Source organism: Polyodon spathula, chromosome 14 (genome assembly GCF_017654505.1).
Source record: "Polyodon spathula isolate WHYD16114869_AA chromosome 14, ASM1765450v1, whole genome shotgun sequence".
Classification (NCBI taxonomy): Eukaryota; Metazoa; Chordata; class Actinopteri; order Acipenseriformes; family Polyodontidae; genus Polyodon; species Polyodon spathula.
The window spans coordinates 23,596,125-23,621,020 of record NC_054547.1 but is presented as its reverse complement, the minus strand read 5'-3'; the positions used below and the strand labels follow the sequence as shown (position 1 = coordinate 23,621,020).

Below are 24,896 nucleotides of genomic sequence, written 5' to 3'. Positions count from 1 at the left end.
GCTTGAGGCTGGCAGATCACCTTCCACATTGAAGGTTTACCTAGCGGCTATATCTGCTTGCCATGCCCCAGTTTACTCAATGTCCCTGGGTGCGCGTTCTCTGGCTACCCGGTTTCTCTGAGGCGCTCGGCGATTGCACCCTCCTAGGAGGGCTACTCTCCCCGAATGGAGCCTTGAGATTGTACTGGAGGCTCTCACGCAGTCCCCGTTTGAGCCTATATATTCCATTGAGTTGAAGCACCTGTCCCTGATGACAGGCCTCCTCTTGGCTATCACCTCCGCAAAGCAGGTTAGTAAGCTGCAGGCACTGTCTGTGCATAGCTCCTGCATACGTATTTGGGATGATGGTAGCAGAGTGTCACTGCGTGCAAATCCTGCTTTTCTCCTCAAGGTGGTTACAGACTTCCACTTGAATCAGTCTGTGTGTGACAGGCTGACGAGTGGATAGAAGCCCAAAGACAGACTGCAGTTCAAAAAAATAATACTTTAATTATAAATAAACACAAAATAAAAGGGCACAAGGGCCAAAACAAAGGGATTTAAACACAAATAGAAAGACACAAAACAAGACTTACAAAAATAAAGGTTTCCAGGCTGGGCGATGCCTTCACTGGAACAGAAAATTAAAAAAACCCACAAAACCAAAAACAGCAAATACAAACACCAGCTTGCTTCCTCAGCTCCCCCTCTCCCTAATGGGAAGCTGAGGCCTCCTTTTATGTCAGGTGGCTGCGTGCTGATTGATCGTTAATTACTCTAATCGACCCCAGCCACCTGAACACAATACACCCAGGCAGGTAGAGGAATTTAACCCCATAACTGCCAATTTATAAAGGGCAGAGCTCTGCTCTGCCACACTGTGGAACTGGAGTCCTTTCATCCTCCACCATTTGCTATAGAGGAGGATAAGAATTTGAACCTTCTCTGCCGGTACGGGCATTGAGATGTTATGTGGATAGGACAAGAGCGCTAAGTCAATCTGACCAGCTCTTCGTCTTCCATGGATCACGGACCCTGGGACAATCCCTTTTGAAGCAGCGACTGTCGCACTGGATTGCGGACACAGTCTCGACTTCGTATGTTGGTTCTGGCTTACCCCCACCTGGGCGGATAGCTGCACATTGTACGAGAGGTGTGGCTACATCACGGGCCCTCTTCCGAGGTGCCTCCATGGCTGAGATTTGTGATGTGGCTAGCTGGGCTACCCCGCATAGTTTTTCCAGGTTCTATCGCTTGAATGTAATAGATCCCTCATTGTTTCGTCCGAAAAGAGAACGAGTCTCCCCTACATGAAGTACCCTTGGGAGGCGGGAACGAGAGGGTCACAGAGGGGAGAGGGCCTATCGGCAGCTTTTATAAAAAGAGCTCAGTGACACCTACCAATAGGCAGGAGTGTATCCCCTAACGATGTTTTGGTGGCCATCTTCTCTTTCAGGAAACCGGGTTTACGGTAGGTAAACTAATGTTTTCCTTTATTTAAGCATCTACTGACAGCCTACGATATTCCTATTGATCTGTTTCTACTTTATATGAAGATGCAGAAAACGTGACAGTTAGTGGCAGGAAGTACTTTTCTCTTGCTTTTTGTCATGCTGAACAGGGAACACCTTTTGAAAACTTGAGTATCGTGGTGTGTGCTGGGTTACCTTTGAGAAACTTGCGGGCGAGGGTGAGGTGGACATTCTGCGCGGAGAATCTAGATGTCCGGGCGCCACCGTTACCGTCAAAAACAGAAAAGTAGGAGAGACGAGAGCTAGTTAAGTAGAGTAAGTTCATCAGTGCTAATCTGTAGTGGCTGAAGCACAAGATATTTTAAAAACTGTAGCTATGCTTCTTGTATTCAGGCAAACAGGTTTAATTGTTAGGTTACTATACCAAAAATGTTACTGCCTTAACTTGGAACCATTCATTGTGAGGGCTTCCATCATGCAGCATTTTCACAGGTAAACAACACTTTTTGTGATTGCCCTGCCTGACCTATATGGGTTTTGTTTTGTGTTTGTGATTGTGATTTATTTTATTTAAAACCTTTTATTTGGGCTCTGTGAACAAGTGTTACTTTTGTTTTGCCTTTGAATTGCAGTACCTATCTCTGTGTTTTCGTTCTGCCTTCTGGTCTGACAGCACTGCAACGCCATTTCCTGCCACAGTCCCTCATATGTTGCCATTCCTTGTCCCTCGAGATGGCTCGGGTATACATTATCCCATACTTAATGCTGTGGTAGTTGCCTTCAAATTGAAAGGGAACATTAGGTTACTTACCATAACTCTGGTTCCCTGAAAGAGAAAACTACCACCACCCGCTTCGGTCGCCCTCACGGGTTTGATGGAAATAGAGAAATGGCTTCCTTTGGATAGCAGTTTTATCCCCTCGGTGGGCGGGACCGGGTGCATCATCCCAGGAAGGGGCCTATCGGCAGCTCTGGTATACAGAGCTCAGCAATACCTACCCAAAGTGCAGGAATATCCCATACCAATGTAAGTGGTGGTCGTCTTCTCTTTCAGGGAACTGTTTCTCTTTTCGTTTTTGTGAAGCAGACACATACCACATGGAGCTAAAGGCGTGGCCAGGCAATAACTGCTTGTGAAACATAATTGCATTTCCGGTGTGGGGAACTATGCTAGCAATGCAGCAGTACATGCGCTTTTAGTGCACTTTTACATGTCCAGTCAAGCAACGGTTTTTACTTGTGACTTTTCATGTAAGTGGTTTTCATCAGCAGCGGTTTTCAGTAAGGCGTTGGTGGTATAGTGGTGAGCATAGCTGCCTTCCAAGCAGTTGACCCGGGTTCGATTCCCGGCCAACGCAAATGTTTTGTTTATTAGTTTATATTTTTAATTGTATAAGTATTTTTTTCTAGAGCACGAACGATTAATAGCATAACAACAATCCATATGATACCTGGTTTTGTAAAGGATATTGCGAGTGTAATATTTAATTGTGACATCCACTCGAGTGTGGGTGCTGTAGATTTTTCCTGCGATAACTCTGCACGTCTTATCTTCTTTTCGCTTTCACATTTGTATTTACTAGTGTTTCTGGTTCTGGGTAAGCGGCTGTTGGACATGCACTGTGTAGAAAAGTGAAATGAAATAACCCAATTTGAACAAGTAAGCCTACATTTTTGTTTTGGGGGTTGAACTTCTCCCTCGATCGGAGTTCAGGATGGCGGCTGGAGGAAGCACTAACCCCGGGCAAGTCGGCGATGTGGAGGAAGATGCAGCTCAGCTTCTCTTTCCAAAAGGTAGCCGTGTCCCCCAGCACTTTATGATTGTAACCTTAGTGTTACTGGAGGCAAAAAACTAAGGATACCAGAATTGGATTGATTCAAGCTTTCTTATTTTGGCAAATACATTACTGCAGTAAATGCAGCATATTAAAATGTACATCCAGCCCCTAGGGGTTCACAACCAGTGAAACCCCTACTGAGGTGATGGAACGAGGGCTAAGGGCTATGCACACCGGGAGCGAAGCGAACGAATACAGCATTACATACAAAAAACCGACTAGCTAGTCATGAAAATAAAATTGTGTCTGACGAAATAAAACAAAGAAATAGAGTATGGCTACATACACACACAAACAAAAGGATATTTAACAGTGAATGTTTACATGTGATCTGGTTTAATATGTAAATTATTCAAAAAGAATACAGATCTACACGTGTAAATACTGAGAAAATTAGTGTAATATAATATACTTTTATTGATTTTTGATTTTCAGTTTTAATACAATCTTATCAGTTATTGTGTTAATGTGATTGTTATTATTGTTGGTCAACATTAAAACAAACAAGCGTCATTTTACAGAAATACTAAACCAGCGTGGTGCGCCCCATCACTTGACTAAAATTAAGGTGAAATAAAAAGAGAGAGAGAGAGAGAGAGAGAGAGAGAGAGAGAGAGAGAGAGAGAGAGAGAGAGAGAGAGAGAGAGAGAGAGAGAGAGAGAGAGAGAGCTATTTCTTGACACATGGCGTCTTAATTGTCTTTATATAACCACTGACACTGGCAAAAATAGCATTTGATTGGTCCATTGTTATTGGCACATTAAAGGGGTATACAACTTGTTGATAGTTTTGTTTTCCAGATTTTTCCTATAGATTCACATCCTGTGCAACAGGTTTTTAGACCCCATGTGGAATGTTAAACTCTTTTTGCTGTACTGGAGCTTTAGATGGTGCCAGGGGGATTCTAAAACCTGCTGCACTGGGAATGACTCAAAAGTGCTGTGAAGGATACATGGGTTCCACTCTATTCAAAGTGTAAATACGGTCTGGTTATATGCTCTAGACAAGGACAGGCTTGATCAAGCCCTGTTATTATCACTTGCTAATAGACGAGGTCTCTCCCTTCTCAGAGTTTTAGAACGCAGAGACGTTGCTAAACTCGGAGGTGCACATGCTGCTGGAGCATCGCAAGCAGCAGAATGAGAGCGCAGAGGACGAGCAGGAGCTGTCTGAGGTCTTCATGAAGACCCTCAACTACACGGCTCGCTTCAGCCGCTTCAAAAACAGGGAGACCATCGCCAGTGTCCGCAGGTCCGTCTCGCAGCGACGCTGCCGTTTTAGTAATCTTTCATTTCAAAACATTGAGGTTTTCTTGCCTAAATCTCTTAAATGTACTTTGTTTCACAAAACAACCTGAAATGAGGTAGAAAGTCCAAAAGAAGCAAGGTCCAGAACCCTATTGAAAAGCAGTTGGATCACAAGTGGGTCAAATACTGTGCAACAGCATTTTTTAGTACCATTTTCTCCTTTTTTTAAGGGGGCAGCAGCATATGCAAGAATATAAACTAGATCTCTGCTACTAGTTATTTCATTATATTGACCATCATTTAAATTGGTTTCAGTAAATCAAGGTTCCTGTCATTTATTTTTGTATCCTTAAAAATCTAATCTAGTGCAGCTTCATGGGAAGAGATTAGTTTAACTAAATATGTTTGTCTTTGATGGCCGGTTCACACTATAAAAGAAAGTTTGTTTGTAATTCCAATTAGAAAAATCTTCTGTAAGATTTTGGTGTTATGTTTAGGCATAGATTTATGTATGCTGTCTTTTAATGAAGTTTAAGTGATCTTCTTGGAAATGTCGAAAGAGCTGCTCTAGAAAAGTACAATCGTGGCAGTTTCTTCCACCTGACTGGCAGTTTCTTTTTAGCTGTACTGAATATGCTTAAAGTTATGGGTGGAATGCACATCCATTGTAAACCAGGTGTAATCATTTGGGGTAACCTGAGTGGTTCTGACAGTCAATTATTACCCTGCAATCTCCCCCTCCCTCCAGTCTCCTGCTCCAGAAGAAGCTTCACAAGTTTGAGTTGGCCAGTCTGGCTAATCTGTGCCCAGAGACAGCTGAGGAGGCCAAGGCTCTCATTCCCAGGTCAGTGAGCAGCTTTAAGGATTTGGTTCCCCAGGCCCCTTGTGGGGGATGGATATCTGGATAATCATGATTAACTTAAGTCATGTGAACCTCCATCAATTAGTAGATTGTTCTGTCTCGAACACACTTTTTTCATTTTGTTTTTATAATTTAATGTAACTTTCTGGTACTCAGTTTAATTAAGTTAACCCCCCACACAGACACACGAAACGCACATGAACATCACAGTAGCAGTATTCCTCTTTACTACAGTAATGCAATTGTCTAGTGTCTTGGTGCAAATAATCCAAACTAAATGAATGATCACTAATAATAATCGATTAGTGCCTGTGCAGAGGTGTGTCTGCACCTTACCTGAACCACAACACATACCAACAGTATGTACAGACTGGTAGACAATAAGAATAACTATATTTCATGACAATTTGATGAGCGATATTCCAAATATATGCAATAATGTAAGTGTGACATACAGACGGATGGAGTTTGTCCGTATCTCTTCTGCTAACCCTGCTTCTCTCCTTACAGTCTGGAGGGCCGCTTTGAAGATGAGGAGCTCCAGCAGATCCTGGATGACATTCAGACCAAGAGGAGTTTCCAGTATTAGAGATACTTGTGTTGAAGATAGGCAGTATAATGCAGTTTTTAAGTTCTGAACGTCAACCAAGCATCTCGGCTGCTCAGTGGAAACTCGTAACCTGTAGTAGGGCCTGGTCAGTACGAACACTGTTGAGAGAAGCAGTCTATTTTTATATAAAAGTTCATAAGGAAGGACTGGTCCCGTGAAGAACCTGTGCAGTTTCAGCTGAAACCCCAGTGAGGGGAGGAAACACTAAGAGGAGGCTGTGGACAACATTCCATTGACTGGATTTGCAGGTCAAAGAAATAAAGTGTTCAGTTTAGCTGCTGGTGTGCTTTTGATTTCTTCAAAATTCTTAGATTTAGGAGGTGAGGGCAGTTGATAACCTTATAAAATGTTTAATACAATTTAAATAACTTGACTATAAAAAAAATCAAATATAGGTACTAGTCTTAGGGGTTAGTTTGATCAACCTATAACTTGATGAGCCACTGACAATTTTTATAAGAGCATTTTACAGCACCCTGGATTGCTTCAATCACCATTTATTGGTCGTCGCAGGGAATTATCCCTAAAATACTGTAAGTGGTTGAGGCCATCCAGGGGGATTCTTAATAATCTAGCAGTATCAGGGTACAGGGTCTTTTCAATATATAAATATACAATATATAAAATTCTCATAATTAAGAAAACCTCACAATGGGGTTTCTGATTGGTTACAAACATTCCAAATCCTGTTAAAGCTTCAACACTGAAACATGTTTATTCTTAAAGTTATTTCATGTGATATATAATGTTACAAGAAAATGATTTATAAATAGAATAAAACAGCATTTTATTTTTGGTCTACGTTATACAATGGAATCACATTATGGTAGCCATACTTGCATTACTGCTAACTCGGTAGATTCCTGGTTCAGTTATGTGTGGAGTTTAAACACTGTTTGTCTACAACACATTGACTGCAAGGTACTGTACAAGTTAACCCTAGTGTCTACAACTCATATCACAAAGAATCTCAAAAATGTATATTTTCGATATAGTTCTCCTTCAACTTGTGTTAAGATTTACTGAAATGTTTTTTGTCCAGTAGTCATGGTTGAAATGTTACAGGGCTATATTATGACAATTTCACTGAAATGTACTGACAAGTTGCATTATTTGAGGAAATACAGACTGAACCACAGATAGGTGACTCCCTAAAAGGGTATTTGTAGCCTGTTTAAAATGAAACATTCATAGCATTTGATGATATTGAGATCAAATGCAAAACTTGTGTCTGAGCCGCTGGACAAAGTGTTTAACTTTAGGAATTACAATACTATCCTGGTCGTGTAGGCTGTTGTGGGATCCTTTGAATATATTTATATATATATATATTTAAACCCAAGTGGTGCTGCCTCAGTGATTCCATAGTGGTCAATTAGCATCTACTCTCAAATCGACGCTCTTATCTAAATAACCACCCAGGTGAAGAGAAGAGAAAATAATAAGCTCCCGGGTGCAATACAGAGCGTGTGCGGTATATCATTCATAAAGGTACTATTATATTTGTGCACTTTATGTATACACAGCCATCAAACAAGTGTCTTGCAAAACCTGAATAGATTATACCAACTTCAAATACATACGAAGTGGGGTGTGGACAGCCAGGACAAGACCGATTTGAAAGCTGTGGAAATGATTCTGGAAAGATACGTGACCATTCTTTAACCATTATAGTGCCATACTCAAAGCATTTACCACCGTTTATTTGGTAAAAAAAAATGAAACGCAAACCACTAATCTTACAGATACCAAGACTTATGTGCGCATAAGAACCTGTTGAGTTATTTTATTTTAAGCATTTTAACATCAGTGTTTTGTTTTATTTTCAGAACACATCTGATGGAAACCTAGCACGGTTGTTAATGCTTTAGGAATAGGTTGGAAAGCTCCAGAATGGCCTACAAATAGTTTTGAGACTTTTTATTGTGAAACATGCACCGTTGTTTAGTTTATTAACCAGGTCAGTCAGATCTGTCATACAAAAAAAATGAATCTCACGTTCAGCACATCCCAGCTACATCATTGCTTTTCTCTAACCCCTTGTATATCCTTCTTGAATCTCACCAGTTGGGCTATTCTCCTGTGTCTTAGCCTCTGGCAGGACTCTAGAGGAGTGGATTCCATGTTGACAGTGTTCTCGCCGAACAGCCTCCTCTCATAGTCCAGCTGCTGCCTCCAGAACCCAGCGTTGGGCCGGATGTGGGGGCACCTACCTTTGACCCAAGAGTGTGCCTCGCACAGGGGGACCCACTGGTACGTACCTCATGAGTTATACCATGACGAGGGTATCTCTGCTGCACGGTGCACCAATGTTCAGCTGCCACGACTGGTGTGAATGCAGTGCACCATGTTCTCAATGTGATCTGTGAGAGAGCATGGTGACTGGGGGAAGAGAGCAGTAATTTAACTGTCTCGCATGGAATCCATCTACTGTAATTCGAACAGTGTCGATGAAATAATCTTAAATTGTAGCAATATAATTCCAGTAAATATTACCCAATACATGCTGCCAAAATTTCATGTTAAAAATAACATTTATCGAATGCAGCTTGCAGATACATGAATGCTGTACTTGTGGAGAACTTTGTGATGTCGCATGACGGAATTAAGTCGTGCTTGGTACTCAAATGAGACCCAATGCGAATTTAATTCAATAAAAAAACTGTTAGATTGTGGATAATGTCTACTCACGTACTGCTTTTTATAAGGTACAGCTCTGATGCGTTTATAGCAAACTCCAATCCATTTGTATTTATGACAAGAAAATGTCTTCATAAATACCTAAATATATGCAAATGTAGGTTCTTTTCAGAAACTTTAAATCATATAGAAACACTAAATGGCTTATTTTGGAAACATACAACAGGTAGAAAGCTCTGCCACTTCTTATTATATTGACATGGCTCTGAATTTGGAGCTGATAATGAATACGGTCAGGGGGCTGGGAGCTGGGGTGAGCTGACAGGTAGCTGGAAAGCTGCACCATAACATGCTTAGACTTGGGGCTAGAAGTGTTGGTTCAACTCAGAAGATTTCTGCTCAACTTAAGACATTTATAAAAAAAATATGGAGAAAAGCAAAGGAAACATCTGAATGGAACTTCACTCTGTGTTCATTTCACAATAGACTCAGATCTGCTGTACGATGGGGAAATCCCTAACATGTTCCCATTAATTTATTTGATTGGATATTTTTGTATTAAGAATTAAAATATCATACATGCAATCAAAGGCTACGGAGCACCACTTAAAGTGTGTGTGTGTGTGTGTGTGTGTGTGTGTGGGGGGGGGGTGGGGGGGGGGGGGGGGGGGGGGGGGGGGTTTAATCATGTACTAATGGGGGGGTGATTTAACCAAAAATGTGGTACAAGTATTTTTAAATGACCAATGTTTAGTTTCAGCATTTTGAAGCCAGGCTACCTTGAATAATAAAATAAAACATGTTATGTCAGGGCAGCAATAAATAACTTTCCTAGTGAAAAGTTTACATAATATTGTACCAAGCACAGGAATTACTGGAGACACCCACAAAGGTTCTCAGATTCAATGCAGTTTATCGAGCAGCTAACAGCAAATCAGCACTATCCACACACACCCCCACCTACACAGACGGCCCTTCCCCACCCCAGAGCCCTAGGGTAATGGATTTAACAATATTGGAACTTGACAATAACTAATAATGAAACACAACAATAATAATTCAGCTTCCCCCTACCATATTTCTCACTCCCAGCATCCTCTGCTACGCATAAACCTAAGTGTAGAAAACTGTCTCTGGGCACAGCACTCCATTTGCCAACAGGTGGCAACGGCGAGTCAGTCCAGCCGTGCTCGTTACAATATAACGACAAATATTTTAAATTGGAAATTTATATAATATCTTACACAGGTTACTCAATACCATACTTAACATGGCTATTTAGAATATAATAGAATGAACGCGAAACACTTTCCAAATAAATTCTGTCTGTATTTCTCTGTGCAAATTCCAATGCAATTGAGGTTATCTGATAGGGCGAGGGTCTCCTCATGGCTTTACCCACATATTTTTCAATTTATTTTTTATGCGATGAACTGACGAATAGAACCTTTCTGCTGTTGCTGTGGTCACCGGTATAGTGTAATACAAGCAGAGCAGCTGGAAGTAATCTATTTGCCACTGGCACTACATCATTGCATCAGAGAAGGATCGGATGCATGTCAACTTGTTATTATTTCGTTTCCGATTTCTTCTTTTAAAATGCAAGGCATCATAAGCAGCTGTGTGTGCAAGCAGTCAAAATCAAAGTCATTAATAGGTTTCCAAAGTTGTTGTTGAAAACTTTACGGGTTCTTGGTTAATTTAGTTTCCAGGGTGAGAATACGTTTTAAAATGTACCTCGTGTGGTGTGTGCGGGAGGTGGTTCCTGAAAGCTGCTGAACGGAGACATCATGGCCATGGACCAGAATTAAATACTGTATATTTTTAGAACGATTTTTCCCATTTACCTGCTTTAGACGTGGTCGGGCCATGGCCAAGGTGCCCCCCTTACCCCCGGCTCTGCGGCCACTGCGTTTAATCATTATAGTGTAGCGTGCACAGGGGAAGACAACAGCGGGGATGGTAGGTGACGTATTCACACACAAAGACATAAGCCCGATATACGCTCCTTACAAAGCAGCCGGCTCTTTAGTGGAACTGCATTCGCGCTATGCTTAAGTGCGAAAGGCAGTGTTACCGACTTCACAAAGCAGGAAGTCGCTAGATGTCGCTATTTAGACATTGTAAAGTCTCCAGAAATATCACTAGACAATTTACCACTTCCTCTTGGAATCGCTTAACCAGAGTAAACACCAATATAATGATAATGATGGTTGATCATTTTTAAACGGCCTATTTATATTTGTCTGGATTATCTATGCAGATAATCTATAGAGTTAGTCTTATGTAATTGATTTTATTGTAACATTATACATCACTTATCACTGAATTAGTGCATTATGTTTGTTTAAATAATTGATGTCGTTGTAGTAGTTATTTGCACTACGATTAGCAGGTCACTCGTTATCTCTTTGGTTCACAGACGCAACCAGCTCGCTGCAACTTTTCAAAGCTGCGCTGGGCTGTGCAAATTCTGCACAGATTTCTGCGGGTGGAGTTGAGTGACGTCACGCAGCAGCCCTCGAAGTACGCGCATCTCTGCGATTATGTCCAGAACTGTGCAGAACTGCGGAAATCTGCACTGCATGAAAAACGCCACCACTGTACTGCTTCTGGACGAGAGAAGCGTGGTGTATTGAGCTGCGTGTGATTTATGTTGTGATGATACAATTTGGCGACTTATTTCTCTGAAAATCCCTGTTGTCTGCAGTGAAAGTCGCTAGATTTGTCACAAGTCGCTTTGACAATGTTTTTGTCGCTAGGAAAACCCCAAAGTCGCTTGATCTAGCGACAAAATCGCTAAATTGGCCAACAATGGTGAGAAGTCCCGGGTTCACTCCCGCTCTCCGCCTGAATGTGGATTGCCTCGTCCTGCGTGATGCACCTGCCTGCGTTAACCTAGATCGCTACAGTACGTTTAAATTTAACATAGACATTCAATTCTAAACCCTTAAATCACAGGTGATGTGGGTCAACAATAAGGTATTGCAGTGGGACCCATCTTTCTCTTCCTCTTTCTCCGCCACTCTATATACATACACACACCGATCATCAAAAGATACTTGTCATTATTGTAATACATTTATCACAAAAAAAAGGTATGTAAATGACATTGACTAAATGTTTTTGGTTTCTTTTTAATCACTCGATCATTCATCCTTGACCATGACACGCTTGAGAGACTATGACTGAAGCAGATGCACTTAATCACATAATTAGTGAGACAGCTGATTGGACACTGGACATGGAGTGATTTCAACTGTTGAATTGCAAGTTTGAATAAAAGCAATAAAGAAAATCACACAAAAAAAAGCCACGTCTGTCAAGAGAGCAGCGCCTTCGTGCAATCGGCATGTTGGAGGCTGGACTAGGGGAGCGTACGTGGCTCGCCGTCTTAACTGGGTGCTAACTGCTAGCAATTTCAAACCTGGCGAGACGGTATAACCAGATACTTTGTCAATGACAGGCCACGAACTGGAAGACCAAGAGTCACAACACCTGAAATTGCAAGAAATTGCAAAGCATAGGCTACACAATCAATTAACTACGCGGCTAACACAAACTAATTGATGATGATGATGATGATGATTATGATTATTATTATTATTATTATTATTATTATTAACAATAGGACAAGTTAAACATCAAAATATTTACAAAATATCAATTTAATCTAAATTTCCTAATGCTTTAAAAACTAATAGTTTCCACTATGATTGTCGCAATGTGAATTTATACCATGTGCCTACTGTATATGCAAATATAAGCGCAAGTGACCATCATCAAGCAGAAAAAAGACGCGTTTATAAGTGTGATAATACGGTATTTGGAACCCGTTTCCTGTTTATGCGCGTGTCCGTGTGAGGGGGTTCTGAGGAGAACGTTCAGTTTCACAATATGGCTGATATAAATAGGCAATTGCAGGAGTACCTGGCTCAGTCGAAAAGTGGGGGTGAAGCTGGGTCGCCATCGGCTTCGAGCACCGTCGATATTGGAGATGCCGAGTCTCCGAGTACAGGGAATGGAACTTGGTTCGGCCGATGGTCGAGTCCTTTTTCTGGATCAGCATCCGGAGGCCAGGGATCAAGCCCCGGTGTTACCTGGCCGTGGTCTAGTGAACCAGACTCGTGTCTTCCGGGTATGAGCCGTTCGCAAAGACTGATTAGCTTTGGAATCTGCGTTGCGATGTCTGTTCTTTGTTTCGGTCTGTCTGCTCTCTACGCGCCGCTGCTGCTTCTGAAAGCCCGCAAGTTCGCTCTGCTCTGGTCGCTGGGTTCTGTATTCGCACTGGTTGGTGCTGCGATACTGCAGGGACCCAGTAAGCTGCTAGTTACCACATCCCCGGGTGCCGCCCTGTACCTCACAGCTCTAACGGGGACCCTGTACTCTGCCCTCAGCCTCCACAGCACCGCCCTCACCGCCCTGGGCGCTGCCTTGCAGATAGCAGCGATCGTCGGATACATTATTGCCTTGATCCCCGGAGGAAGCACTGGGATCCGGTTCCTTGGTGGAATGGTATCCTCGGCTGTCAAGCGCACGGTCTCCGGCAAGACATTACCCATATGATCGAAGCGGCGAACAGACAGCAGATATTTAATGCATTCAATTGGCATTTCTGTACTACGATTGAAAGAGATTCACGAAACAGATGTCATGTTCTATTTGTCAGAAAAAAGCTGTTACGTTTAGTACAACATTCAGAACGAAATGAACACATTTGTCTGCAACAGCTGTAAACGTTTTGAAAGACATGACATTGGGAGCTGCCTGTTAAATACAGTATTTCGAATAATGTAAGGTGGTTAAACAAAGCAAGGAGAGCCGCATATAAAAAAACTGCGCACTTACTCTGTACTGGATCTCACACCTTTTCAAGACAGGCAGACTGCCTCTGACATTCCTACATTAGGTATCCTACCTTACTGCACACAGCCCCCCATTTACATACTGATTTATGAAACCCTGAGTTTTAACACTGCTACGACGAATACCACGAGAGACCAAAGCTAACCAAATGTTTGTCAGTATTTTGTTGGAACTGCGTGTATTTGAAGTTTTAATATTGTGAATAAAGCTGTGAAGTTTTGTTTCTACTGGACACTTTTTTTTCATAATTTGCTCTTCAACAGTTACAATATTTCCAATTTTTCAAAATGTTACAATGGTACAGAACTAGCAAGGAAACAGTGCATGTGCATGCATGTTTTAAGGTAGAATACAGAGGGTGTGCAAAATTCAAATCTCTCGGCTGCAACTTTCATATTATTTGGTTTTTGATTCTTGTTTTATTTTTTCATCACATCCTTGAATCTTGTTTTAAGAGTTCAGCATGGTTGTAGTTAGGTCCCCCACAAAAGTTTCTTGCAGCAGCAGTCTTGGGGTTTCCATGCGTGGCACTTTACTTGTGAAATGGCGATGCGCTGGCACGTTTGGGAGAATAACTTGTTGAAATCAGGTTTGCAGCTGATAAAAACTGCCAAAGAGAAGGATAGGCTAAATCTCATTCACTCGCGTGAATGACGAAAAACATGGGAATCTCCACTCCCAGTTTTGCATGGAAACCTTCATTTCATGTGTAAATGGTAATGACTGTGTTTATCCTTAAGTGACATCACTATAAATACTGCAAGGGATCAGGTCAGTTGTTACTGTGGATTCCAGATGGCAGAAAGTAGTGGCTTAATGATAATGTGGACGGCTTTTTTTATTATTGTTTTTTGCTGTGTCTTGCCTGTCATGTTCTAGATCTCTTGTGGGTTTACAGTTCTGTATAAAACCACTTACCATGAACTGCATTATGCCCTTGTTGTAGTATTAAAGCCGCTGTTTGAGAATACCCTTGCTGTGAAAACTACGCTAAAGTTAAAGACGAAGAGCAAGTGAGCTGCTTACTAAATTCCCTTTCTTTTGATCCCAGCTATGTCCAAAGACAACGTGTGTCCGCCCTCTACTCAAAATTGCTGGTGCGAGCAGGAAACCCAGGCATTAATAAGTGTAGTTAGTGACTTGGCTATGTTGAGACAGCTCGGTTGCCCGAAACAGCGTAACATGCATGTGTACCAACAAGTGGTTAATGTCCTCTCAGAAAGAGGAACAGAGTGCAGAGTCCCACAAGCTAGGGACATATTTAAAAAAAGAAAATGAAACAGTCCTACCTGCAGGAACGAGCAAGAAGGTGCCGTTCAGGAGAAGCAGGTCAGTCCCGCAGAGAAATGCAGGCCGTACGAAAGATAGACAGACAAGAATGTGTCCAGACCGCCCTTTCGCTAGCAATTGGCATTAGATAACAAGGCATAAGGATTTTCTGTTTGGAGGTTCAAGGTCCTGAAACAAAGGCAAAACATCTACTCTTCCCAATCCAAACAGCCTTGGGAGCATACGTGGAGGATGTGTGACACAGAGCTTTAGAATCTGCCGGTTTTCAGTCATGGTGATTTGCAATACCTGTGTTGGTCAATTTCATTTTATACCTCCCAGTTAATTTTTTATTGAATGAGTCGTAAGATAAACCAGATTCAATACTAACAACATGCCACCCCGCCAATGACATTTAAAATACAATGTGGGCAAGAGAAGTAAAACACATAATTAAATCAACCAGGCATGAGGTATTTTGCTTTATTACAACAGTATAGATTCACTCGTGTACCAGTTCTCTGCGCATGGAAACCACATTCACAAAAGTTCACTAGTAATCTTCAAAAGCAGCATAAGTACTTTATGCATTGCTAATGTACATATCAACCCCCGCCTTTCCCCTTCATTTGCATGACGTCAGGTGAAAAGCCCGGTTTACTTGAGTAAAATAAACTGAGCGAATGCAAAACCAAAAAAGCATTTTACACAAAACATTTTTTTGGAGCAAATGTCTTGAGCTAAAAAAAAAAAAAAAACATGCATAGACACTCCACCAGTGCGAGACATTTCGAATACCATGTATAGTTAAAAACATCAGTCTCATTGTATCACTTTAGCATCAGCAATAAACTCAAGCAGCCCATCACAGCACAATTGTCAGCAGGAAAACTTGTACAGTTGTAGCAGATAAGAGTAATAATCATATTAATTTAATTCTTTAGTCTCGCATTGATGACCCAGAAAGCCCTTGTGGGGAACTACCTGGAAAGATATTTGATTGGTTTCATGGCCTTTGCACCTCTGTTTTGAACAGTTATTTGTGAAATACAACTTTGTCTCAGACTTTTGTACTGTATTTACAGTATTTGTCAAGCTCTTCCATGGTCATACCTTAAAAGAATAAGGACAGGGTTACTTAGTCGTGTTGATGCAGAGTCATTGGAAGACCCACCTTGACAAAGTTTTTAAATCAATCAGTTACAATTCCATATAGTAAGTGTGCATGTAAGCATAGCCACTGATTCCAGAGCAAGATGCTGCCAATTGCAAGAGCATGTATTGTTTGCAGAAATCCCATCACACAATGTTATGACGACTCCTTGCTTCACCTCTCGTGGCATTTTGGTCTTTGTCTCTTTACTACAGATACCCACTTTACATGTGCAAAGTAGGACAACTAGGAGTAAATATAGATCAGACAGGCAAGATAAGCCAATCAAGATAGTGAACTCTTAAGCGACAGACTCAAGGTATATTGTGCCCCCTGGTGATAAAGAAAAGAATTAAAACACTGGAAAGCTACAATACCAAATATTTAGGAATGGAAAAGAAAAATAGAATCCAGAGCAAAAACAAGAGGCTAATGTTAAGGTTTTTTTGCCCCCAAGGAATACAGCTGTACCTGATAAAGAGGGACTCCTGGGGTTCAAAGTGAGGCAGGGTGTCCACGGCAGATCAGTGGCAGGGCTGAGCTGTGAGCTTTTATTTTTATTATTATTTTTTTTTTTTTAGAAGAGTGTCATGTTACCCTTCTGTGTTAGCTATACTAAAGGCTTGGATTTGTCGATATTTATAATACTGTAATTATCACTCACAAATTACAGGAAATGTTTGCTTTGGGTTCTTAATTGAAAAATCATTTAATCGTTAAAATTGTGTAACAAGTTTCAGAAGCTGCATTAAACAGTGACTATGGGGCAGCGGTAAACAATGTTTTATGTGTGCAAGTTGGAACATGTGATTGACATCCCAACCTTCACACGTCCAGCATTCACTCACAGGCATCGTTTAGCAGCTGATCAAAGGTAAATGGACAGTTATCACATTGAATGACAAAGCCTCCACTTGTTGCACAATTAACAGGTTTCATGGTGTTTCAAGGAAGAACCCAACTGAAATACCCACAAAACTGAGTTACTAAGGTATTTTGGACATTCCTTAAAATAAAACCCTTAAAAATTAAAGTTCTAGTTATATTGAACTGTTTTACTTAAAAAGAACAGCAAAAGAAAAAAAAAAAACATTCATAAAATGATTCTTAAAGTTAATTAAAGACCTCATGAAATGTAAAATATAATTCTGATGCAGAATCAGGCCCTCTACACAGTGATACAGAAAAAAAGAGGCAAAGATCCATGAGAGGGTTTGGTAAATTTTGCACAAATTCTATTGCAGTTTCATACAAAAAAATGAACAAAACAATGTGACAATCTTTTGACAAACTGTACATACACAAACAGAGAACCTGCCCGTCCACACATGGAGGGCAAATGGCAATGTTTCAGAGTCCAATATGATTAGTTTCTTTTAAAAAATGAACTAAAGAAAAACAAAAGTTCTTGTGTGTGTGTGGTGGGGGGGGGGGGGGGGGGGCAGGACTGAAACCCACCCCTTTTTGTTCAAGACGGGGCACCCCACACACCACACCACTCCTTGGGTTCTTTGGCAAGGGGGCCGAATTTGAAACTCAGATGGTCCATCACTCCCAGAGATGAACTAACATACACACAACATTAATATTATTCCAACTCAATTCTTTGGGGAGCACAGCTTATGCTGCAGAGCTGTCCGAATTTGAAAAATCAGAGGTTCCATCATTTTCTTTCTTGCAGAGAAAGAAAGACAATGGACCAGTATGGGCAGTACACAAAGTCAAGTCAAAAAAGGCATACTTACTTTCGTAATGCCAAACAGTTTGTTAGCTACTATAAGTGAAATTTCCTTTATAGATGCCTTAATACTGTTTCTTATAACTACAAATCGCAGATAATCCTGACTTACTTTATTCAAACTTTAGGATATAAAAACAAGTACATTAGGATTCTTGTCATTTTGTCACCCACTGCTTCCGTCTCTTCAGATTGGCACACAGACAAAGAATCACATTATTAATGTCAATAGGGACTGGAGCTCAGAATGGCTTTTGGCTTAGCTTGTAAGAGACAGATTCAACACGGCTTATTTTGCAGTACCATAGAATTTTATCACAGATCTAAATATAAAAATATGATGCGTCTGTTTCAAGTACATTATTGAACTGTGTGCTTGAACGGAGTGCTTGGTATGCTATGCAGTGACTGAAACCTGAATGTGAAAGACTCTGGAAGGAAGACTAGTCAGGACTGGGGGAGGAAGTCTGCTGCAAGGAACATGAAAAAATAAAAAAAAGACTGGAGACTGAAATTGAGATTTCAACCCGAGCAAGACAACGAGCAGGATAAGAGACAGCCATTTGTGTACCTACTTTTATAACAACCTGTCCCAGATTAGAACAAATATATTTTAAAAAAAAATCAGTGTGTGTATATATATATATATATATATATATATATATATACGTATTACATGAGCAGATGCAAAGAGATTCTACATGAATGAAGAAGTGACAGCTTGGCTTCGGTCGTGATGGACCCCCACACAGAGTACACCCTGCATACCTGTGTGAGCTGCCCTAATGTGTGCATGCCTATAGTGGACAGGCTGCATCAGACCAGCCCCCCTCAGGTGTCCCAGTAGCATATTCCAGAAAGATGCTGGTTCCCCACCCAGTTCAGACTCATGTGTCCCTTTCAGTGGTGTTGAGGTGAAACATTGTCCCAGTTCTCGTGGCCCTACCGGCCTCGTGCCCCTCTCGAAGATCCACGTGACGGACCCCGCCGTGATTGACGGGAGCTGTTCATGTTCCTTCCTCCTCCTCTCCCCCAGCCAGGCCCGCCCCGGCCTCCTCCCCCGCGGGTGTAGCCAGCCTCCTCACGGTGGTGCTCCCTGTCCTGAGAGCTTGACCGTTTCATGTTGCGCTGGGAAGAGCCGCCTCCTCGAACTGCAACACAGGAAAACTGCTTTAGATGGTGAAGCTGTGTATGCAAGTACTAAAACACAGTCACACACACACACACAGACCTGAAACACACAATCATACACAGTACTGAAACACACACAGTATTGAAGCACACACACACACACACACAATACTGAAACACACACACACACACATACACAGACAGTACTGAAACACAGTCACACACACACAGTGCTGAAACTTACACAATACTGAAATCGTTAGGTTATTACCATAACCCTGGTTTCCTGAAAAGGAATGACAACCACTACCGAAAGGGAAGAGCCTCTCTGACCCGTCAATGACTGAGCATATAAAAAAAGCTGCCCTATCAGGTCCCTGCTGTGAGAGGAAATTCCCTCCCACCTCCTGCTGAAGTGGGATGTCCTCACAGTATCATATAGTCATTTTTGAAATCGAAGGTCAGCTGGGGACATGACCTCAAAGGGTAATGGTTATCTTATTACCATATCCCTGGTTATTTTCAGGAAACCAGGGTTATGGTAATAACCTGACATTTCAATTCAATGGAATGACAACCATTACCGAATAGGAAGCTGTACCAAAGCTGTCATGGCTCCAGATTACCGACAGCACAGCCTCATGGCGATAGCCTCAGAGCCCTCATGACGCCTAAGGGCATGTCACCTGCAACACCCTAGAGCCCAGGGAGGGCCTCGCTCGGTTTGAAACATCAAGACAGTAAAAACGCGCTACCTGTTCATGTAGCAGCATTGCAAAGCTCATCCAAGGAGGCGCCAGGAAAGAGACCCCATGAAGTCGCTTGGCCCTCGGCATGGGGGAATCCGTCTGTTCATACGCCAAGCGTATGGCATCTGCCACCCAGTGCGCTAGACGTTGATTCGACAAGGCTTGAGCTCTACAGCGGGACCCATAGCAGACAAACAGCTGGTTGGACTGTCTCCAGGATGCTGTCCTATCCAGGCAAGAGCACAGAGCCCGGACCGGGCAAAGCATGTCTTGTCTGTGATCCTCATCTGACTCATGCGGGGGAGGTCTGAAAGCTTCCAAAACCACTGGCTGGTTAATATGGAATGAAGAGAGCACCTTTGGCAAAAAGGCTGGGTTAGTTCTTGATGTTACCTCTGAGTCATTACTAGTGAAAGCTGTACATGTGTCATCGAAGGAAAGCACATGAAGCTTACTCTTCTGGCAGACATAATGGCTAATAAAAACGTCACTTTGAGGGAAACACCATGGGCTCAAATGGGGGACCCATAAGGACCCCCAGCACCAGCTCCAGATCCCACTTAGGGACCATGCTTTTTGTCGGAGGACGGAGCCTCCGGTCCCCTTAAAGAAATTGCACTGCCAGGAAGTGTGCCCCAGGGGACACAGTCAATTTTATCGTGGCACACCGATATTGCTGCCAAGTAGACCTTCAGAGTAGATGCAGATTTTCCTGCATCAAACAGGTGTTCTAAGGTTAGAATTGTCTCAATAGGGCAGGTCACAGGGTTGTGACCCCCAGCAATGCACCAATTTTGGAAAGCCTTCCATTTATATGAATACTGGGTGCTAGTGCTTGGCACCCTAGCAGACTGTAGTGTCTCTACCACTGCGTCTGGCAAACCTCATCTGGATAGACGGCTCCGTTCAATGTCCAGGCCCAGAGTTGGAGCTGGGCTGGGTTCAGGTGCCATAATAATCCCTCCACTTGCCTCAGGAGGTCCTTGCGGAGCGGGAGCTGCCACGGTTGGCCCGACAACATGTTGGACAGGAGAGCAAACCAGGGGCGCCTCAGCCATCTGGGTGCAAAACCTGGGCTTTCTCCACCCTGATTCTCTCTAGTGTCAGGGGTAATAGCGGTAGCGGAGGGAACGCATACAAGAGCCCCTGTGGCCAGGGGTAAGCTAGCACGCCAACTCCCAGGGGGCCCCCGTCTCTCTACATAGAGAACCATAGGGGCCAATGAGTGGACTTGGCTGTGGCGAAGAGGTTGACTTGTGAAGGCGCAGTCTCCACTTCGAGCTATCTAGAGCTCCTCTGGACAGGAGGTCTGCTGCTCTGTTGTGCACACGAGGGAGGTCAACTGCCCTGATGGAACGCAAGTTTCTGTGCATCTAAGACAGGAGACAGTCTGTCTCCGTTGCCTGCTCCTGTGACTGGTAGAGCACCAAAACGGACATAGCGTTCGCCGCTATGACTGACAGCGCCACTTTAACATCGCATCAGTTGTCCTGCATGGCTTCGACGGGCAGGTAGGGTCTTTATCACCTCTGGTGAAGGTGGACCCTTCCACCAGCACAGTGACCATGTCCTCGATGGGAAGAGAAGTGCCCAGACCAGCTTCTTGGGCTCCTGGAGGTGTGCAGCAGGGACTCCGCTGTTCTGGAGCCAGAGGGAGCAGATGTCGGGTGGTTCCAGGAAGTAGGAACCAGCTCCACAAAGTCCTCACAGAGAGGAAGGGCATGTTGTGGGTGCCCTTTCTGTTTGACGAATCGGTTTCCCATTCCCTCCTGCTCCACAGGCCATGGAACATCCGTGGCAGGAGCAGCGCGCTGCATCAAGGCACAGAACTCCTACCTCTGAGAGGTATGAGGGAGGGGCGATGTGGAGCCCCCTGCTGTGGCCTGAGCCAGCTCCTCAAAACGTCACTCCGCAGAGCTCTGGCGTTTCTTGGGAGACGCGGAAGGGGAGCGTCTGCGAGGAGAAGGACAGCGTTACCTCCGCGACGATCGCCTACCTCTGTCCACCGCGATTCTGCAGAGGGGTGCTTACACCTCCACACTGGTGGTGGGGTAGGGGAGGGTGAACCAGGGGTATGGGGGCGCTCCCCAGTCACTGTAGTAGGCGGGGTTCCGGAGGTCGTTTGAGAAGGACCCTGGACAACAGATCGCATCCTTCCCTGCCCTGAGGAATGGGAAACCGCTGGGGATAGGGCTGCCCATCTGCGCTTGGTTCTGTTAGAGAACCGTTGACAAGGGGAGCAGTCCGACAAAGGTGATCCCGTCCTAAACACCCTGGAAACAGGTAGTGTGCCCATCCTCCCTTGGGAGATTAGCTGTACACTGGTTGCACTGGTGAAAACCAGTGGAGGACCCTGCAGAGTACACTGACATGGCGTGCAGGCGTCAGTGCCGAGCTGTCGGTGTCGATGTTGGCGCCGAGGTGGGGACAAACTGATCGGTGTCGGTGTCGAGGTGAGAGTGGTCGGCGCCGAGGTCGGCGGTGAGGAAGAGCGCGGTCGGTGCCGAGCTGTTTTAGCAGAGTCAATTGGCGTCAGCCCCGAAGAGGAGCGTGGTAATCGCTAAGAGAGCCCGAGGCAGAGAAAGACACATAAGCGCGAGTTGGATGGTAGCTGGAGCCGAGCCACAGCGTCGGGGACGGCGCCACGTGACAGCGGGGTCACCCTACAGCAGTCTACCGAAGCGAGACTAAGGCAACTAGCAATCTCAGAAATATTCAGAATATTGTAGCCTACAGGAGCCAATTTCCAGCACAAACAGAGCACAAAGCAATCTAGGTGTTGACTTAGTGAGGTGAGACAGAAAATGGCGATATGCTACTGTGAGGACGTCCCTCTTCAGCAGGAGGTAGGAGGGACTTCCTCCTCACAGCAGGGCCCTGACAGGGCAACTTTTTTATGTATGCTCAGTGATTGACGGGTCATAGAGGCGCTTCCCATTTGGTAATGGTTATCATTCCATTTGAAAGGGAAACAGTACTGTGTAAGACAGTACTGAAACACACACATACACACACACACAGTACTATAACACAGTGTACTGAAACACACACAGTACTGAAACACACACTATCACACACACAGTACTGAAATTGACACTGAGCTCTCCACTTGCTTTATTCTAGCACCCTATAACTGGTATGGCTGATAGTGTCAATTGATTAACTCAGTTTAGATTTCTTTTTTCAAAACATGAATTTCCTGAAATTTACATTAATCCTGATTTTTTCTTTTATAGAAAGGACTACTGTAGGTTTATTGATTGAAATTTTGGAAAACTGAATGTGTAAGTGAAAATATATGTTCCAGGAACTTAATTTACAGTACCAGGTGAACTAGGCAGGTTAATTGTACAGTAACTGAAAAGTTAAAAAAAAAAAAAAAAAAAGGTATGAAAGAGGCAGTTTATCTGATTATAGTCAAATACAATCCGAAATATCTACAACAGGCAAGGTGTGTTTGATAGAAGTTAGGTGAAGACTGGTGCAAAGTCAGGACAGATTCCCTTCAACAGTGGTACTATACTTGCAGCAGAATGACTATTAATTTGACAGAGCCGAATACTGGCGGTAAAAATAGCTGAATAGGTCAACTAGTTGCAACTTTTAAAATATTATGAAATCATGCATCTGATATTATCTGGGGCTCTAACTGTAAACGCAACTGTTTTGTAACACTTTGCTGTTTGTGCACTATATTTTAAAACTGCTTGGAATTAATTTTATTTTTATTAATGTTCTAAAATGTAACATTAACTGCAGTTGCGTTTGCCAGCAACAGCACTTCCTGGCTCCTTTAGCACAGTCCTGTATTGCTCCCTGGCTTACCTGCAGGCCTCTCCTCAGGAGCCCCTCCTGGGGAATCTCGTTCCCTGGGGTCCGCTGTCCCGGCCCCGTCGTACCAGGGTCTCTTGCGAGGAGGGAGGGAAGCCATGTCCATGCCCTGCAGAGAGGAGGAGCGCTCCCTGCTGGCCGGGGAGGCGCTGTCCCGGGCAGAGTGCTCTGGGAGCAAGCCATCCCTGAAGTGCTCATTGCCTACAAACAGGATCAAAACACTCAGTATCACATCTGGGGAAAGACAGAGACAGGGTTACACATTTCACATGTAAGAATGAAACCTTGCTCACTCTTACCCTGCTCTCGTGTTACTTCCCAGGATTCAGGTTTGCGCCCCCCTTCAAAATGAGGCGGGAACTCATCTGGAGTAGGAAGCAGACCCTTCCGCCCTCCTGCAAAGAAAGGCTTGCTCAGTAAAGGCACAATATTGGCTAATATAGTTATAATACAGGCCCGCCTTCACTGAATTTATCACTAACTATCAATCAACAGTCACTTTAGCAGTAATGCCAGCCAGCACAGTCAGAAAAAAGAAAACCTTACTCATCAGTGGGTAACTCTTTCCACCCTCACAAACATTTCATTCAATTATTTAGCAGATCATGGTTTCATCAATCTACCTAAGGCCGTGTCAAATTAATTGTTTTATTTTTAGTCACCTTGAATTAAAGTTTAGCTGTGCTATCTATGGCTTACATACTTTTACTTCATGGAGTGGTTTTTACTTTTGTTTTACAATAAAACTTCTGGTATATATAAAGTGCATGTTCCAGTTTTGTTGTAACAGCCTGGGTAGATGGGTTTAGGCTGCTGCAGACAGCCCTGTAGCACACCTTTACGACATCAACACTTTGAGTTTATTGGTTTATTTACATTAAATCATGTAAAAAGCACCTTTCGATTCCCTCGCTACACCAGCCCTACATTATGTTTTGTCTGACTGTTGCTATGCTGGCTTATTTTAAACTGCACAAGAAAGTTATAGTAAAGAATGTTTATTATTAATCTAAACAAATCGAAAGGGATGTTTTCCTTGCTCATTTATCTTTATGTAACCAATGTGTTATCTGAACAACCCATAATAATCTCATGTTGTGTGCGATGCTTAGAGAATACAACAAGCAGTCCCATTCCAGGCATTTAGAGTACACACAACAGGGGTGGCATTGGTTTCTTGACGGTCAGACTGACAATTTTATAGCAATAATTAGGATATATGAAATTACTGTTACAAATACCCTTTCTAATTTTACTACAGCTTTAAGCGTAGCACAGAAATGAAGAAAAGAGAACAGTTGGAAATTAAGTGGAGATAGATGTAGGACAGAGGGAAGGAGACACCACATAGAGAGTGATGAGGGTATGGAATGGGATATCTCGTCATATTGTTGAGGCAGAATTACTTGGATCCTTTAAAACCCAACTTGACAAAGTTCTGAGATCAATAAGCTCCTAGCAACTAGACAAGCTTAGACTGGCCTCCTTTCGTTCGTACATTTTCTTATGAC

General features: G+C 43.1%; 3 protein-coding genes and 1 non-coding gene across 5 annotated transcripts in view; 3 read left to right on the top strand and 1 right to left on the bottom strand.

Annotated features, from left to right (window-relative positions):
• Positions 1 to 2,620: 2,620 nt before the first annotated feature.
• Positions 2,621 to 6,280, top strand: LOC121327202 (DNA-directed RNA polymerase II subunit RPB4). Its single transcript, XM_041271080.1, has 4 exons — positions 2,621 to 3,245; positions 4,360 to 4,540; positions 5,285 to 5,380; positions 5,909 to 6,280. Exons 2-4 carry the CDS (start codon positions 4,401 to 4,403, stop codon positions 5,985 to 5,987), a joined length of 315 nt encoding a protein of 104 aa, XP_041127014.1. The 5' UTR covers positions 2,621 to 3,245; positions 4,360 to 4,400; the 3' UTR covers positions 5,988 to 6,280.
• Positions 2,738 to 2,809, top strand: trnag-ucc. Its single transcript has one exon. It is a non-coding gene; the product is annotated as a tRNA-Gly (tRNA).
• A 6,197-nt stretch (positions 6,281 to 12,477) lies between the features above and the next one.
• Positions 12,478 to 13,741, top strand: LOC121327201 (vesicle transport protein SFT2C-like). Its single transcript, XM_041271079.1, has one exon. It carries the CDS (start codon positions 12,546 to 12,548, stop codon positions 13,212 to 13,214), a length of 669 nt encoding a protein of 222 aa, XP_041127013.1. The 5' UTR covers positions 12,478 to 12,545; the 3' UTR covers positions 13,215 to 13,741.
• Positions 13,742 to 18,357: 4,616 nt separating this feature from the next.
• LOC121327195 (pre-mRNA 3' end processing protein WDR33-like) overlaps positions 18,358 to 24,896 on the bottom strand; it is a 67,263-nt gene continuing 60,724 nt past the window's right edge. For both annotated transcript variants that reach the window (XM_041271062.1, XM_041271063.1), the window contains exons 21-23: positions 23,685 to 23,780; positions 23,380 to 23,586; positions 18,358 to 18,825 (exon numbers count right to left, since the gene is read on the bottom strand). In XM_041271062.1, the coding sequence (XP_041126996.1) occupies positions 18,617 to 18,825; positions 23,380 to 23,586; positions 23,685 to 23,780 (512 nt within the window). In that variant the 3' untranslated portion in view covers positions 18,358 to 18,616. The remainder of the gene's footprint in view (positions 18,826 to 23,379; positions 23,587 to 23,684; positions 23,781 to 24,896) is intronic.